Genomic DNA, 14,462 nt, shown 5'->3' on the forward strand with positions numbered 1-14,462 from the left:
TTATCTGATAGTCTTAAGCTAGTGATTAAAATTTTCTTCTCATAATCTATCGGTATAAACATTTTACATCAACAATCAGATATGATTGAAACAAAAAGGTCATGAAATGGTCCTTAAGGATGATGGAATATTCTGCTGCCCTCTGCTCTGCTCTTTGGTGTGTGGGGCAGGGGTGGGGTCCTGGTCGTGACCCATTGTGTAGATTTCATGACTCACTCCCAGAGTTTGAAAAAAGGATAAAAAAACCTCATTATGTTGCTTTCTTCCTTTTTTCTTTTCTCCTTCCTTCCACACTTTCTTAATACAGATTTTCTCTTGTCCAAGCCTCTCTCCCACTCTCTACGTTGGCTTTATTGTAACGGAACCCTTGGAAGATGATCCAAGCGGAGAGGAGGCCTGCTGTCATTCTGCTCTGTCAACACAGAACACCCTTTCCCAGAAGACATCGTCAACTCTCTGTACAAGGAAGAGCCCGAGACCAGGCAGAGAACTGGTCTGCAAATCGCTCCACGCCCACGAGGGCGTGATGAGGGTGGCCACAGGGTTGTCAAGCTTCTGCAGAGGAGAGCTCTGTGGAAGGGGATGTTGTCCTGCCAGGCGTTGCCGCTGCAGTCTCGAATCTGGTGCAGTTAGGCTGGCTTCCCCTCAGTGTTCACCACCTTGGCCGTGTAGTTCTCCTGAGAATGTCTGGCATGTGTCAAGTTCCAAAAGGTGACTTGCAATCCTGTCTGATGAAACCAGTGACAGCGCTCATGCCTAAAACAGTTCAGACACTCTTGGGTCTCGTTTCCTCCAGCTGAGGGTCTGACTATACACTGCAGACAGACCTTGTAAACTGGCACCAGATGCCAAGTCTGGCCACAAGCTGAGGTCACTGCCTGTGACTGAGCAGAGTTTTTACTCTTTCTTAAGATGCAGCTGAACCACCCCTTCCTCTTTGAAAGCTTCCCAGACCCTCCCAACCCCAGATCCCCACTCTGCCCGTCCACAGCCTCCCGAGGCCCTTGTGGACACTGGGGCCCCTCCCCAGGCCTAGAGAGGGGACGTGTGGGCCACAGGAGGAGCCCAGGGCCATGCATGCATGGGGGTGCTCAGCTCGACCTCGGGTGGCTGTCTCAGGCCACAGACGGGTCTGAGCCCACACAGCAGTCCGCAGGACCAGCCGTCCCTCTGTAGCTCCTCTCCACACCTCGCCTGGGCGGTGGGGGGCAGCCTTGGAAAAGTGCCAGGTTCTGGCTGCAGCAAGCTGCACATTTGTGGTCTGTCACCCTAGACACACTGCCCTGGCTTCACACGACCACAGGCTCCGGGCCATGCAGCACTTGCCCCAGCTAGATTTCACTTCTGGAAATAGCCCCCTCCGGCGGGGAGGTGCGACCCCCCAGGACAAAGAGGTGTTCTGTGAACACCTGCCCTCCTCCTCTCAGGGCTGGTGTGGCGAGGGTCGGGTGGCTTCCTTCCCCAAACAAGACTTCCTGTCAGCTCTCACAGAACGCGTGCCGACTACAGCTTTCAGGCTGAACTTCGCACCACACAACGTACGTTCTTAAAGGGTTTGAGAATAGCAAGTAATTGATCCATTTTTAGGCTATTATTATTTACAAATCCATCTTAGGAATTCTAATCTGTTCCATTATGTAAGTGAGAAAAGTGAGCTGAACCCCCAAAGTCACTTACCTTAATCCCTCACACTTGAGTGTTCAACCTAACATGTCAATTACGGAATACACTAGGTGTAAAACATTAACTTTTTTTTTAAACGTGTACTTCGGGTTTTAAATCTCCAGATCCCCATCTTCCATTGAGGTAAACCTTGTGCATATGATTGCAGAAAAATAGAACGGTATTCATTGTTGCAATCAGTATACTGAAATAATGTTGGGTTATATGCATGGACTGTATGTTTCATGATAACATCTAAGGATTCTGTTTGGATAAAGAAACACAAGATTCTGGCTGACTCAACACTGTGTTATGGCTTTGGAGGAAGACATCCTACTGACTGATCCTCTGCAGTCAGATTTCTGTCAATTTTAGGAGGGAATTCACATTGCAAGGATCAGAAAATGGCCCACTGTATCAGCTCACATGCATTCAAGGGAGGTGCTACGGCGAAGTCACAGCGTGGGTCTGCCCGTTGCGAGTGTGTGACGCTGGGCAAGTGACCGAACGCTTCTACTCCCCACTTTCCTCATCTGCGAAACAGGAATGATGATGATGATGATGATGATGATGATGATGATGATGATGATGATGATGATAATAATAATAATAATAATAATAAATAACTACTGACCTCAACAGGTCCTTGGGAGAATTAAAGGAAGGGGCAGGGTTAGGACACTTAGAGCGCTTCTTGCCAAGACGCCAGCTGACAGTCACACAGGTCTTTCAGGAGCCAGCGAGAGGTCGGTGCTGCTCGGCTGCCGATTTCACAGCGGTGGTTGACTAGGGACATAAAAGATCAGTAACATCAAACCAGCCTCCTCAGTCCCACTGACGCTAATACTTAGCAAACATGTATAATAGATGCCCGAGTGATGGCCGTTACTCTACCACGGAACATCCCCCAAACCCATGGCAAGGCACAGGCCTTGCACCACACCGATCCACTAGTCTTCCCTCCAGAAGACGTGGTCCGGGGCGGACAGCGGGAGAGCCCCCAGCAGCGCCCTCGCCCCCAGCTGCCTGTCTGTGCCCGCCGGGGCGGTGCCCTCGAAGTGACTAGAGTAAGTGCGGTCTTGGGGCCGTGGGGCGCCTGCTGGGGGCTGCTAAGACAAGGTTACGGGGAGCTGAGCCCTCCCTCCTCGGGGCCTATGAACAGGCCGGAGGGCAGCCCCCGCCCTGGGGGCAGTCACCAGCCAGCTTCTTGGGAACCAGCCCTGGAATCAAGCTGACGATGGACAGCAGGTCAGAGAAACCCAAAGAGCCTGGAGCGTGGGGGACACTGTTTAAGCCTGTGCCTGCCCCGCTTTCCCACCTCCGCTTACTGAGCTGATTTCCTGTTTAAGCCAGTGCTGTTGAAAATAGACATCTTAGTGTGGACACAGTTGTCCTCTCGCCTGACCATTAATACATGGAAGCTCAGGAGTTTCCCTGATCATAGAAGCCGCGTATCACAGGCTGAATCCATTAACCAGAGAATATTTCAGGATGTCATTGACTTCGCTTGGTTGCAGAAGGAAACTGGGGCTTCAATCTGCTCCTACCACTCCCAGCCCGGGGGCCTGAGTCCCCATTTAGGGCCTCTGCCAGTCAAGTGAGAGGCTGGACCAGATGGAGAAAGGACTCTGACTCGCTTCTGTGGCTGCAGCAGGGCCACAGGGGTCCCCAGCACCAGCTCACTGGTGCATGCCCACATGCCACCTGGGTGACAGCCCCTCACCTGCCTAGGCCGCATCCGAGGGAGAGCAAGCGGTCAGTGAGTCTGTCAGCCTGAGCAGTCTGTCAGCCTGAAATGCAGAATTATGATTAAGACCCAAGAATGCCATCAGTGTCCCCGAACTCTACTGTCCCCTGGTGTGCTCTGTGTTAGTGATAACAGACAGAGTTCTTACTACTTCCTAGGACCAGTCCAGACTGCAGACACACATTCAGCCTGCCAACACGATGTAAAGTAGGTGCTACCTGCTTCCAGGGCTGACGGCCTTCCGTGCACGTCTACAGCCACCCGCGGTGCGCAGCGCCCCCTGAACTCTTTGAGAAGCTGGATTGTTCTCTGCGTGACAGGCAGGTGAAGGCACCAGGGCTCAGAGCTACTGGACAGAGTTCTGGTTTCTGAGCCACAGCACAGCCTGGCACAGCGTCGCTCCCTCCCTGGAAACACAGCCACTGCTGGGGACGTGCAGTGGAAGGGCTGCCCTGTGCCCGGGGAGCAGGGAGCAAAGGCTGTCGAGGAGCCTCGGGTAGCCACTTGTGCGGCCTCCAGGCCCAGTGGGAAGGAGCACCTCAGGCCAGGTGGGCAGTCTCATCCGAGCTCCTCTGGGCTGGCCCCGTGGACAGACGGGTGACATGAACCTGTAAAATGGGCTGGACAAAGAGAAGGGCAGGGGAGGACCAACGAGCAGTGCCGGCCAGTAGAAACTGGCTGAAGCGAGTAGGCAAAGAACCATGGGAAGGATGGGTGCAAACCATGCCCAGGGAGCCAGGCAGTTCCCTGCCGGCCACACACCAGCTGTGGAGGATCTTGGTAGCTGCTTCCTTTTATAAAACCCATCCAGTATGTTTTATTGATAAACCAGGTGATGTGATTAGAGTAACTATTCACTGAGGAATAAAAGCCGTATTATCTTTTTTCTTTTTCTTTTTTTAAGCAGAGGGTACTGGGGATTGAACCCAGGACCTCGTTCTAAGTACGTGCTCTACGACTCAGCTATTCCCACACCTGCCATGACCTCTTCTTTACAGAGTATCAGAAATAGGATTTATACAGTAAAAGAGGCCTTCAGATGACTTTCAGACACAATTCTGCCCGGAGCTCAGAAACCAACAAAGGGCGGGGACTCAGAGCAGGCTGGGGAAGCGCACACCGCCTGCGCTGGAGTCTTGCTGCGCTTTTTAAAGGCTCCATTCAAATATGTCCGATGATGAAAATGATTCCGCTGGAATCAAGTCCTCAAAAATTAACAAGAGGCCCTGTCTAATCACTTAGCTTGAATCATTAATTAAATGTTTACTCAAACTGCTTTAAAGAAGAACTGTAAACTAAAATAAAAAATTCCCCTGAAAAAATGTAGTGTAAGTAACTCCTGGATGGTGCTTTTTACAAGAGGCCCGTCAACAAATGTGTTTTTTTAGGGGACAGGACATCAGAAAATGATACGACTGCTTTATTATTTTGATGAGAGTAACAAGGGGTCCCCCCACCACTCTGCTTTACGTAAAAACATGTCCAGCATTGCGAGCAGCAGTCATCGGCGGGAGGAGAGCATCCGTAAGCCACTACTTCCCTGCTCCCTCGCTGCGTCCAGAGCCACCGGCCAAGACCACGCATCCACCTCTGATCGTATCCTGTTTTCTCTCCTTGTATCTCTTTCAAGGCTTTGTTAACACAGCAGGAGGATAACCGTGTGGATAACAAGAACAGTTCTCATACGCATCACGCTGTCGGCTCGTGTGGGGTGAACTCAGGAAGGCACACAATAAATTAAAGCAGACCCTGTCTCTTCGGAGGGTTTGCAGCGACCTCCAGGGCGGGGGCCGGAGGGGCCAGCAGCCGAGTTTCCAGCACGGGCGTGGTGTTGGGACCGCAGTGGGGAGGAGGGGGTTCCTCTTTTGAAGTCATGTCAGCCCGCAGGTCAGTGGTCTCTGGGAGGAGAGCCCTCCCTCCCACTCCGGTGCAGCGGGGCCCCCGCTCCGCAGGAAGGACACTCCCGGCCACAGCCGGGCTCGCACAAACCAACGGCCGGACGCCTTTGCTGAGTACTGGTGGCAAATTAGTCCACAGGACTCCACTGCCATCAACTTAAGTAAATTACTTGGAAAACAGAAGACTGGAGGCTGCTGCTCAGTAAAACAATAAAGTGCTTTCGATGAGAGTAGCTGTCATTTACCGGCTGTTTCCCGTTCCACCTGAGGCACTGACGTCAACGAGATGAAAGGCGACAGTGTTTACCAGGAGCAAAAGTTGTAACACCTCGTTTCTGCTAAAAAGCCTGCACTTCTAAAATGTACTTTCCCATTAGTTTCCGTGTCTTCATGTTACTAAATTTTAATTCCACCAGAAATGGAAACGGTTTATGCTGGGAGGGCTGGCGAGGGTGGAGGGGTGGGGTGGAAAACATGAAGACGGGAAGGTCCATAAATATCCCTTAGGGGTTCCACTCGTGAAGGTGTAACGGGGGTCGGCGGAAAAGATCAGGTCCCGTGCTGAAGCCAGCTGCGTGTCCGGACGGGTGGAGACACGGATCGGCTTCTGGAAAGGTCCACGTATCAACCTAGGCGTGCATTCTGAGTCCATGCGCTCGGTAACTGCTATAACACACTCGCACCTTCCATGGCCTCGATCCACCTGCAACACAGAGGAGAGGGAACGCTTGGTGTGGTGGCTCTGCCTGGAACTCTGGGCATGGAACCCGTGAGTGACTAGATGACGTTACTATTAGCCTGAAGTCAGCGACCAGGTCCTGTTTGTATTTGTTTCCCTGGCACTTAGCTAAGGGCCTGGAGGGTAGTGCAAAGGTTGTGGAATCAACGCACGCCTGCATGCCTGAGTCATAACCCAGGCAGACCTCGTTTTACTGTGCGTGCTTTGCTGTGCTCAGAGATGCTGCATTTTCTACAAATCGAAGGCAAGTCTATCAGCACCTTTTTCCCGACATTATTAACCCACTTTGTGTCTCTGCAGCACATTTTGGCAATTCTCACAATATTTCCAACTTCTCCATTGTCATTACACTTGTTATGGTGATCTGGGATCAGTGATCTTGGGTGTTACTACTGCGAGAAGATTACCACTTGCTGAAGGCTCAGATGATGGTTAGCTTTTTTTTTTTAAGCAAAAAACCATTTTCAAGTTAAGTCTGCACATTGTTGTTTTAGACATACTGCTATCGCACAGTTAATACCGTGTAGGGTAAACACAACTTTTATATGCAGTTTGTGCCTCGCTGTATTGGAATATTCGCTTTACTGGGTGGTCTGGAACCGAACCCGTGGTATATCCGAGGTCTGCCTGTGGACGTGAACCTGGTCTGCTGCTGCCCAGGGGACCTGGTGGGACAGGACAGCTGTCCCTGGCGGGACAGAAGACAGAAGCCAAAGCCCAGGGTTAACAGCTTGGTTCCTCTGAGAGGGAGGCAAGGAGAGGCAGCGCTAATTCTGGTACCTCTGAGCAGAATTGGAATCCTCTGCTTTGAAGCTATAAAATAGGGTTTTCTTGTGGTAAAGGTGAAATACAGGTCCTACTTCACTGCTGCCCTCCTCCTTCTCTGGAGCGATGGTGAAGCCTAGCAGGGGCATGCTTTCCATGGCCACTGTGTCCTGCAGAGGGACAGAGGGAAACTGATGTTAAACGCGGCACTCCCTCCAGGGCGCGGCTCAGTGGTCACCGGTGCCGCCCTCCACGTTCACGTGCCTGACGAGCCCTTCTGCGTGGCACGTGCTCTGGCAACGTGGAATAACCACATGCGTACCCTTTGCCCCCACTTCCCACTGGGACCAGTCACAAGGAGGGAAGAAACTGAACATTCCGTGACAGCATTTAGGGTCCAGGCATTTTCACCTTCATATTACCTTGTTTAATGTTCACAACAATCATAGAAGGTGCCACTCCCATTCGAGGAAGGAACTGAGGCTCAGAGAAAGGTAAAGGACCCCCAACATCGCACAGCGAGCAAGGGGCAGAGCCAGCATTTGGACCCATGACCACCTCCTAACCCCACTTTCTTCCCACTGACTCGATCAGTTAGTGACTCAGTTGGATCTCTAGAGTTGCTCCAGTTAAGGAAGCCTGTATTCATTCCCCGACCTCATACTGTGAGGCCTCGCTCACAGCGCCTCCACAGGGACCACTCAGCTGACAGTTCAGTGACACGTACCCAGAGGCACAGATGGATCTTACCATCACAGTGCTAAGTGGCAAAAGAAAAAGCTTTTCATATAGTGATAGAGATATTTTTATATATACATACATTAACGTAAAAATCCACATTCCTAAAGAATACGACTTTATAAAATCACACAAACACAGAGAGATATAATGAGTTAAGCATATTAGAATGGTTGTGGGAGGAGGAGGAAGGGGAGAAGAGTTCAGTTCAAAGGGAATCAATTTTCAAAGACTGCTAAATCAGAAAAAGCACTTGACAAAATTCAACATCCATTCATGACAAAAAACTCCCACTAAACTAGGGACAGAAGGGAACTTCCTTAATCTGACAAAGGGCATCTATAAAATACCTACCACTAACATCATACTCAACAGTGAAATACTGAATGCTTTCCCCCTAAGCCTGAAACAAAGCAAGACAGTGCTCTCTGACCAATTCAATTCAACATTGTACTGGAGGTCCTAGCCATTGCATTAAGGCAAGAAAAATAAATAGAACACATAAAGATCAGAAAAGAAGTAAAACTATCTGTGCTCACAAAGGACATATTCGATTACAAAGCAACTGCTAGAACTAACAATGAGTTCAGTGAGCTCACAGGATAATCAGTTTTTTTAAAATACTTATATATCAGCAGGGAATAACTAGAAAATAAACTCCATTCAAAATTGCATCCAAAAATAAGATACTTTAGCATAAACCTAACAGAAATGGAAGAACAGAAGTGTAAGACTATTACACTGAAAACTACAAAACATTGAAGAAGAATTTAAATAACTGAATAAATGAAGATCTGTCCCAAGTTCATGGATTGGAAGATTCAACACTGCTCAGATGCCAATTCTCGCAAATTGATCTATAGAGTCAACAATTCAAGATGGAATACTACTCAGCCATAAAAAGGAATGGCCTATTGCTGTATGCAACCATACGAATGAATCTCAAAAACATCACGATGTGTGGAAGAAGTCACACGATTCTATTCGTGTGAAGATCTAAAGGAGACAAAACTAATACACGGTGTAAAAAAATCGTAACAGCGTGTCACCTCTGGGGAAAAGGGTGAGGCGGGAATTACAGGTGTACGCCTTAGTCAAAACCTAATGAACAGTACCTTTAGGATCTGTGTACTTTGTGATATATAAATTGTACCTCAAAGGAAAAAAAAAAAGATACACAAATACTGAACTCTAGGGGGAAGGATACTTTGAAAAGCACCAAAAAGTAAGGTGGATGGGGGAATGAATCAATAGATCATAAAGGAAGTATAGTAAAATGCTAATTGATAGTCTAGTTGATGGTATAAAACAGTTCATTGTAAAATTGTTTCAACATTTCCTTTTGTTTGAAAAGTTATAAAATAACAAATATATTAACTAAATAATAAAATATTAGAAAGAGTAAAAAGGATTTCTATGTATTTCTGACAGTCACTCTCTCCTACAATTGTTACCTAACAGCAAGTGCATGAGCTTTGGGCTGCTTCGGGGTGCATGACGGGGCTCACGGTAGTGTAGACGGTGAACACTGGCTACCCACTTTAACAGATCTCTCTCTTTGATGGAATCGGAAAGCTTGGCCCCACCACTGCCAAGGCTTACTGAGAAACTGCACAAGTTCCCCTCTCTGAAGAAATGGCTTTAGAAGCATAGTTAAATCCGTCTTTTAAAATCAGCCCACACTGTCCCTTCTGCGATGACTGTTGCTCAGGGCCTGGAGACTCTGGGTTCTCCATTCTCGGACAGGATCCACTCTGTCTGGTGGTTGGTGAATTATCACTAGTCTTCGTCCATCCGGCTAAGGTAGCGCTTCTTTCTGAAGTGTGTTCTGTGCAACAGTGGCTTCCCCATGAGGAAGGGGCTGTGGTCAGGCCGGCCTGGGGCGCCCCACATTCTGGAGACCCCAACACACCCTCAGACATGAGGCACCAAGAGGCACGACTGTGAGTAAGTCCAGGCACTGCCTCCTCAGGGTCCCTCAGACTCCAGTTCTCAGAGGGCCCTGCGGGTGGCTCTGGGGGACAACCATGAGGGAGACGCTGCCCCAGCCTGCAGACGGGCTCAGTGGCCCGTCTGTTCAGTTTGAGGAGGAGATCAACACTCTCCTCGGCGCAGAGAGCCCTGTCTGTGGCCTCATGAGTGGAAGGGCCCCTTGGGGACGGCCCGGCTCACACAGCGCCTGGGTCACTCAGGCCCACAGTGGCCCCTCAGGGTCTGTGTCCCTGCTGGGATCCCTGAGGACGCGGCTGACCGCAGCCGTCACAGCTACAGGGAGCTCAAGAGAAAAGCTTTACACTCCGAAGAAGGAAGTGCCTTCTGCCCGGTCGCCGGCATCGGTGGTCAAGGGAGAAGGGCCAGCCCTGAGCTGACCGCACGTCCTCATGGGTAAAGCACCCACTCTGTGCAGCTGAGCAGGATGCATTTAAGTCCTGTCTTCAAAGTGGGTTTAGCCTGTGGAGACCACCAGATGGTGGGGCCTGGACAAGGAATGTCTCACGTTATCCCACAGGTTCAGCCTGGGCAGGACCGGAGCATCCCCTGCTGTACAACCAAGCCCACACCCGTCTGCTCCAGGAGCGCGCTTGGCCAAGGCCCTCCCCCCTGTATTTTGGCAGACATAAATGTAAGATGTTCTGTAATATATATAGACGTAAGCTTTATTTAGTAGAAGAGTTACCACGAGGCACTATAGTTCCCTGAAAAGTGCACAGACAAAAAGGTGCAGTAGTTTCCTCCAAGCTGCTGAATTTTGTCGGAATGACTGAGGTGGAGAGCAGAGGGAGCTTTCTTTTCCTAGATGCCAAGCCCGCGACACCCAAATGCGCCGGGGCCCAGGCCTGCCTGCTGAACCACCTTATCCCCACAGGGAAACGGCAAATCCTTCACGTGAAACAGACGTGCGGCTGCATATCCACAGCAACGCTCAGCGCACGGCATCCCTCGGCAGGGACTGGCCGGGGGCCACACGCAGGCCTCGCACCGCCCGTGGCTGGGGCGCAGCGCACACCCCACGCGGACACTCTGGGGCGCGGGCGTGACCCGCGGGCCCCCACGGGACAGAGGGAAGAAAGCAGGGCACCCTACCTCGCTGGCCACGTAGGTGTAGAGCACTTTGCCTTTGATGACGAACCAGAGCTTCTTCCAGTGCCGCTTGCCCTTCTTACACCGGCTGAGGTAGCCACTGATGGCGGAGCCCTCTCCGGAGGCGGCCACCTGGCAGAGCGAAGCAGCGCCGTCAGGGCAGCAGGGGGCAGGCAGGGCTCAGAGAGAGCACTGCAAGCCGGCTGGCAGAGTGTCTACACCGCTTTGCAGTCTGAGCCTTGGATGAGGACTCAGGGTCCCTCCAGCACCTCGAAGGCAGCAACACAGTACCGTGTTTGAGAGACTGGACTGACTGCATGGACGGGACCAGGAACAAAAACTGCCTGCAGGGGTGCTGCCCCAGGGGGGCTGCAGATTCCTGGTTCTCTCCCCCAGCCCCCAAGCCCTCAAGTTACAAAACCACAGATACTCGGGGGAACGTTTCTTCTTTCCAAAACTGATTCTTAAGCTTTTCAACTTACCTCTTTCTTATAATTAGGAAGAGATCCTTCTTAACAGACACTCACTACTATAAAACAGATTAAGACAACAGAGACCTACTGGACAGCACAGAGAACTATATTCAATATCTTGTAATAACCTAGGATGGAAAAGAATCTGAAAAAGAATATATGCATGTATACGAATGACTGAATCACTTTGCTGTATACCTGAAACTAACACAACAGTGTAAATCAACTATACTCCAATAAAAAATAAAAAGGGATCTTTTCTATACTGTTTACCTAAAAGGTTCTATGATCTCCTGCCTAATGAATCTGTTAACGCCTCTTACTATCAACAGTAGTGGTGGCTGTCTGTGGGAAAGGCTTTACTTGGGGGTTAAGAACTCAGGCTTGGAGCAACACCAATCTCGGGTTCCAACCCGGGCTCCACCAGCTACTACGTGGGCCATGTCAGGCAAGCTCCTTCCTGCCTCTAAGCCTCGTGTCCGTCCAGTAAAACTGGACGTAAGTGATGTGGGACAGACCTGTCAGGTACTGGGCCTGACCCACAGTTAGGGCTCCACAAACACTGATTCCCCTATTGGAGCAAGAAGGCCAGGTTTTGAAATCATTTCGTCTGACTGTCTCATTTCACTGTTGGGGAAACTGAGGCCCAGAGGAATGGAGGGACCTACCCAAGGTTGAAGCCCGACGTGGCTGAAGACAGGGTTCGAACTCAGATCTCTCTGCAAATGCCCTGAAGGCAGCTAACTTCAGTGCAGGGAGAGGATGCTGCAGCCAGCTGGACTGCTTTGAGAAGTACCAGGAAAGGAACCTGCCCGCCCACTGGTCCCAGGACTCCTGACACCAGACACGGCTGCTCTCCCCACGCTTGACCTGCTGGAGCAGCTCAGAGCGAGGAAGGCAGACTGGACAGAACGCGTGAGAGAAACCCGCTCTGCGTGCGATCCCTTCCTGCCAGGTGCTGGGGGCAGCGATCCCGCAGACCGTCTCATGGGAAGCAGGTCTTACTGCTGAGGCGGAGCAAGGGGGGAGGGGGAAGGCGGCGGGAGCCGGAGGCACATTCCCCCTGGGGCTGCCGGAGAGCTCAGGGTGCGGTCTCTGCTGAATAATAAAAAGGCTGTCACTTAGGGCAAAAATTGCCAACATGGCTGGGGCAGATCCACACGGCACCAGGATCAGAATGGCCTGACGTCAGAGGGTAAGAACAGTGGTTCTCAAAGTCTGCGCCCGTGGAATACTCCGGTTCTCAGCTCACAGAGACACCACGGTGGGAGTTGGAGGGTGAACTTTTCTGTTTGCAGAAAGGGAAGAGTTAAGTAAATGACGTCACAAGTGTGACATTTCTGTGTATGAACTAATGTGAAATAATGATATCGAAGATAAATTAAGTGCAAGAAACATGCAGAAGATTCAACATAATTATGTCATCTTATGGGTTAAAAAAGGATCTGTGACCGCCTCCATTATGTATAATCATAAACATTTCTGGAAGGATCCATATGAAACTTCATGGTGGTTACCTTTGCGAAGTGGGACTGAAGGAGTCTGGGGGAGGGAGAGAAACCCACTTTTCATCATGTAGTCTTCGGGGTTTTGAAAAAAATTTTTATCACATGTTATTTCCAAGATTTTCAATATGCAAAAGGAAGTAAGTTAATGGATAGCACTGTACCCATTTTAATGTTTCACCTCTAACACTTTTTAAACCCTTTCCACCTGCTACTCAATAATGAATATTAATGAACAAACTCAGAAACATCTGATCACTCTTCTGACAGCTTGCACATTCCCGGGCACGCATTTGTTTGTGGTTGTGATTACAATGCAGACATACTCTGGTCCTATCTGCAGAACAGAATCGAGTTTGGCCAATGCTGAGGTTTCCTGTAAAGAGTCCCACAGCTCACCCCCCAGGGTGGCAGACGGGGGGGGGGGGGGCAGCTCGGGGAGGGGCTGACGTGGGGGAATGGAGCAGGACTGGCTGCTTTAGTCCCGAGTGCCCAAGCGATCTGGGCAGTAACCCTGGGCACCAGCCAAGACTACGGGGAAGAGGAAAAGAAAGCGCTGGGGGGACCGAAGGGGGAGCGATGTCTCCCAGCACCACCTACAGCCCCTTGGGCCCTGTCCTCTGCCCTCGACAGGCGTCCTCTTGGCCACGTGCAGGAGGCAGGGCTGTTCCTCACAGCTGCCTGTGTTACTGGAGTCAGAATGTGTCCCATTAGGGATCCTCTTGCCCAGAAGAGTTGGGTCCGGCTGGGGTGGGGGTCCGAGCCTGTCCCCTGAGGGGGATGGAGAGCCTTGCAAATCCCCTGCCTCCCACGCAGGCAGCCCCACCTGCCTCACCTCGGTCAGGGCTGAAGGGACTTTCCTTTGCTTCTTGAAGGCCGAGGGGTGGATGCTGTGGAAGACGGACGAGAAGGCGCTGCTCGAGAAGCGGGGGGCGGACAGGGGGAAGCTCATGCTCACCGGCCGCTCTGCAGAGGGACAGGCCACGGGAAGGGGTGAGTGTCCGCGCGGTGCCCGTGAGGTCAGAGCTCCCACCTCCCCCCACCCCCGAGATGGGAACCAGCCCCACTTGGGGGTTAAGTGTGGCCAGAGAGATGGGCACACCCCCTCTGCTGACACAAAGGCAGGGGGCAGGGGTGGGGCAGGCTTTCTCAGGTGCCGACCCTCCTCCTCCATGTCTCCCTGAGGCTGGGCTGTCCTCCCCAATGGCCTTGGGCATTGGTGGGGGGGTGGACAGGGAGGGGCAGTCCTTGGTCTTAGACCCAGGGTCCACCTGCTCTGGGGAAGCCTGTCCCTGAGCTCAGCTCCTCCGGCTCCTCCCTGCATAACACCCCTGCTACCTGGCTCACAATCCTTATCCCCAAAAGGTCCCCCAGGACACAGGCCTGCAGAGAGGGCTGCTGTGGCAAAGAAGACGTGAGTGCCTGCCTACTGTCCTCGTCACAGAGACGCACGGACCCAGCATTCCCCAAACTGAGCTGCCCCGGGAACCCTTCCTCCGGGTGCACTTAGGGATCTTCCACAAAACCAACACGTCGGGAAATGGTGCCCCCCCACCCCATGTGGCTTTTAGGTCCTATTTCTTCCTTGAGGGCTACTTTTATTCTGAGCCTCCCTAGGAAAGCGGTTTCCGACATGAGCCAGGGGCTGGGGAGAAGCCAGGAGGGGAAGCAGGGCGAGGGTGGCCCCAGGTACCTCTCATCAGGCCTGGGACGTCCCCGCCCCTCTTCCTCAGCTCCCCGAAGCAGCCGTCGCAGACCTTGGCCATGCGGTCCTTGAGGTACTTCAGAGGGTACTTGTTCCGCGAGCAGTTCCGGCAGACGATCTGCAGGTGGGGGGTACGTGTGTCGGGGGGG

At 51.6% G+C, this 14,462-nt stretch overlaps 1 protein-coding gene across 2 annotated transcripts in view; it reads right to left on the bottom strand.

Annotated features, from left to right (window-relative positions):
* Positions 1–4,808: 4,808 nt before the first annotated feature.
* Positions 4,809–14,462, bottom strand: part of FGD5 (FYVE, RhoGEF and PH domain containing 5) — a 104,974-nt gene continuing 95,320 nt past the window's right edge. For both annotated transcript variants that reach the window (XM_072941917.1, XM_072941918.1), the window contains 5 exons: positions 14,302–14,431; positions 13,444–13,574; positions 10,634–10,762; positions 6,827–6,981; positions 4,809–6,010 (listed from right to left, as the gene is read on the bottom strand). In XM_072941917.1, the coding sequence (XP_072798018.1) occupies positions 5,974–6,010; positions 6,827–6,981; positions 10,634–10,762; positions 13,444–13,574; positions 14,302–14,431 (582 nt within the window). In that variant the 3' untranslated portion in view covers positions 4,809–5,973. The remainder of the gene's footprint in view (positions 6,011–6,826; positions 6,982–10,633; positions 10,763–13,443; positions 13,575–14,301; positions 14,432–14,462) is intronic.

Source organism: Vicugna pacos, chromosome 17 (assembly GCF_048564905.1).
Source record: "Vicugna pacos chromosome 17, VicPac4, whole genome shotgun sequence".
Classification (NCBI taxonomy): domain Eukaryota; kingdom Metazoa; phylum Chordata; class Mammalia; order Artiodactyla; family Camelidae; genus Vicugna; species Vicugna pacos.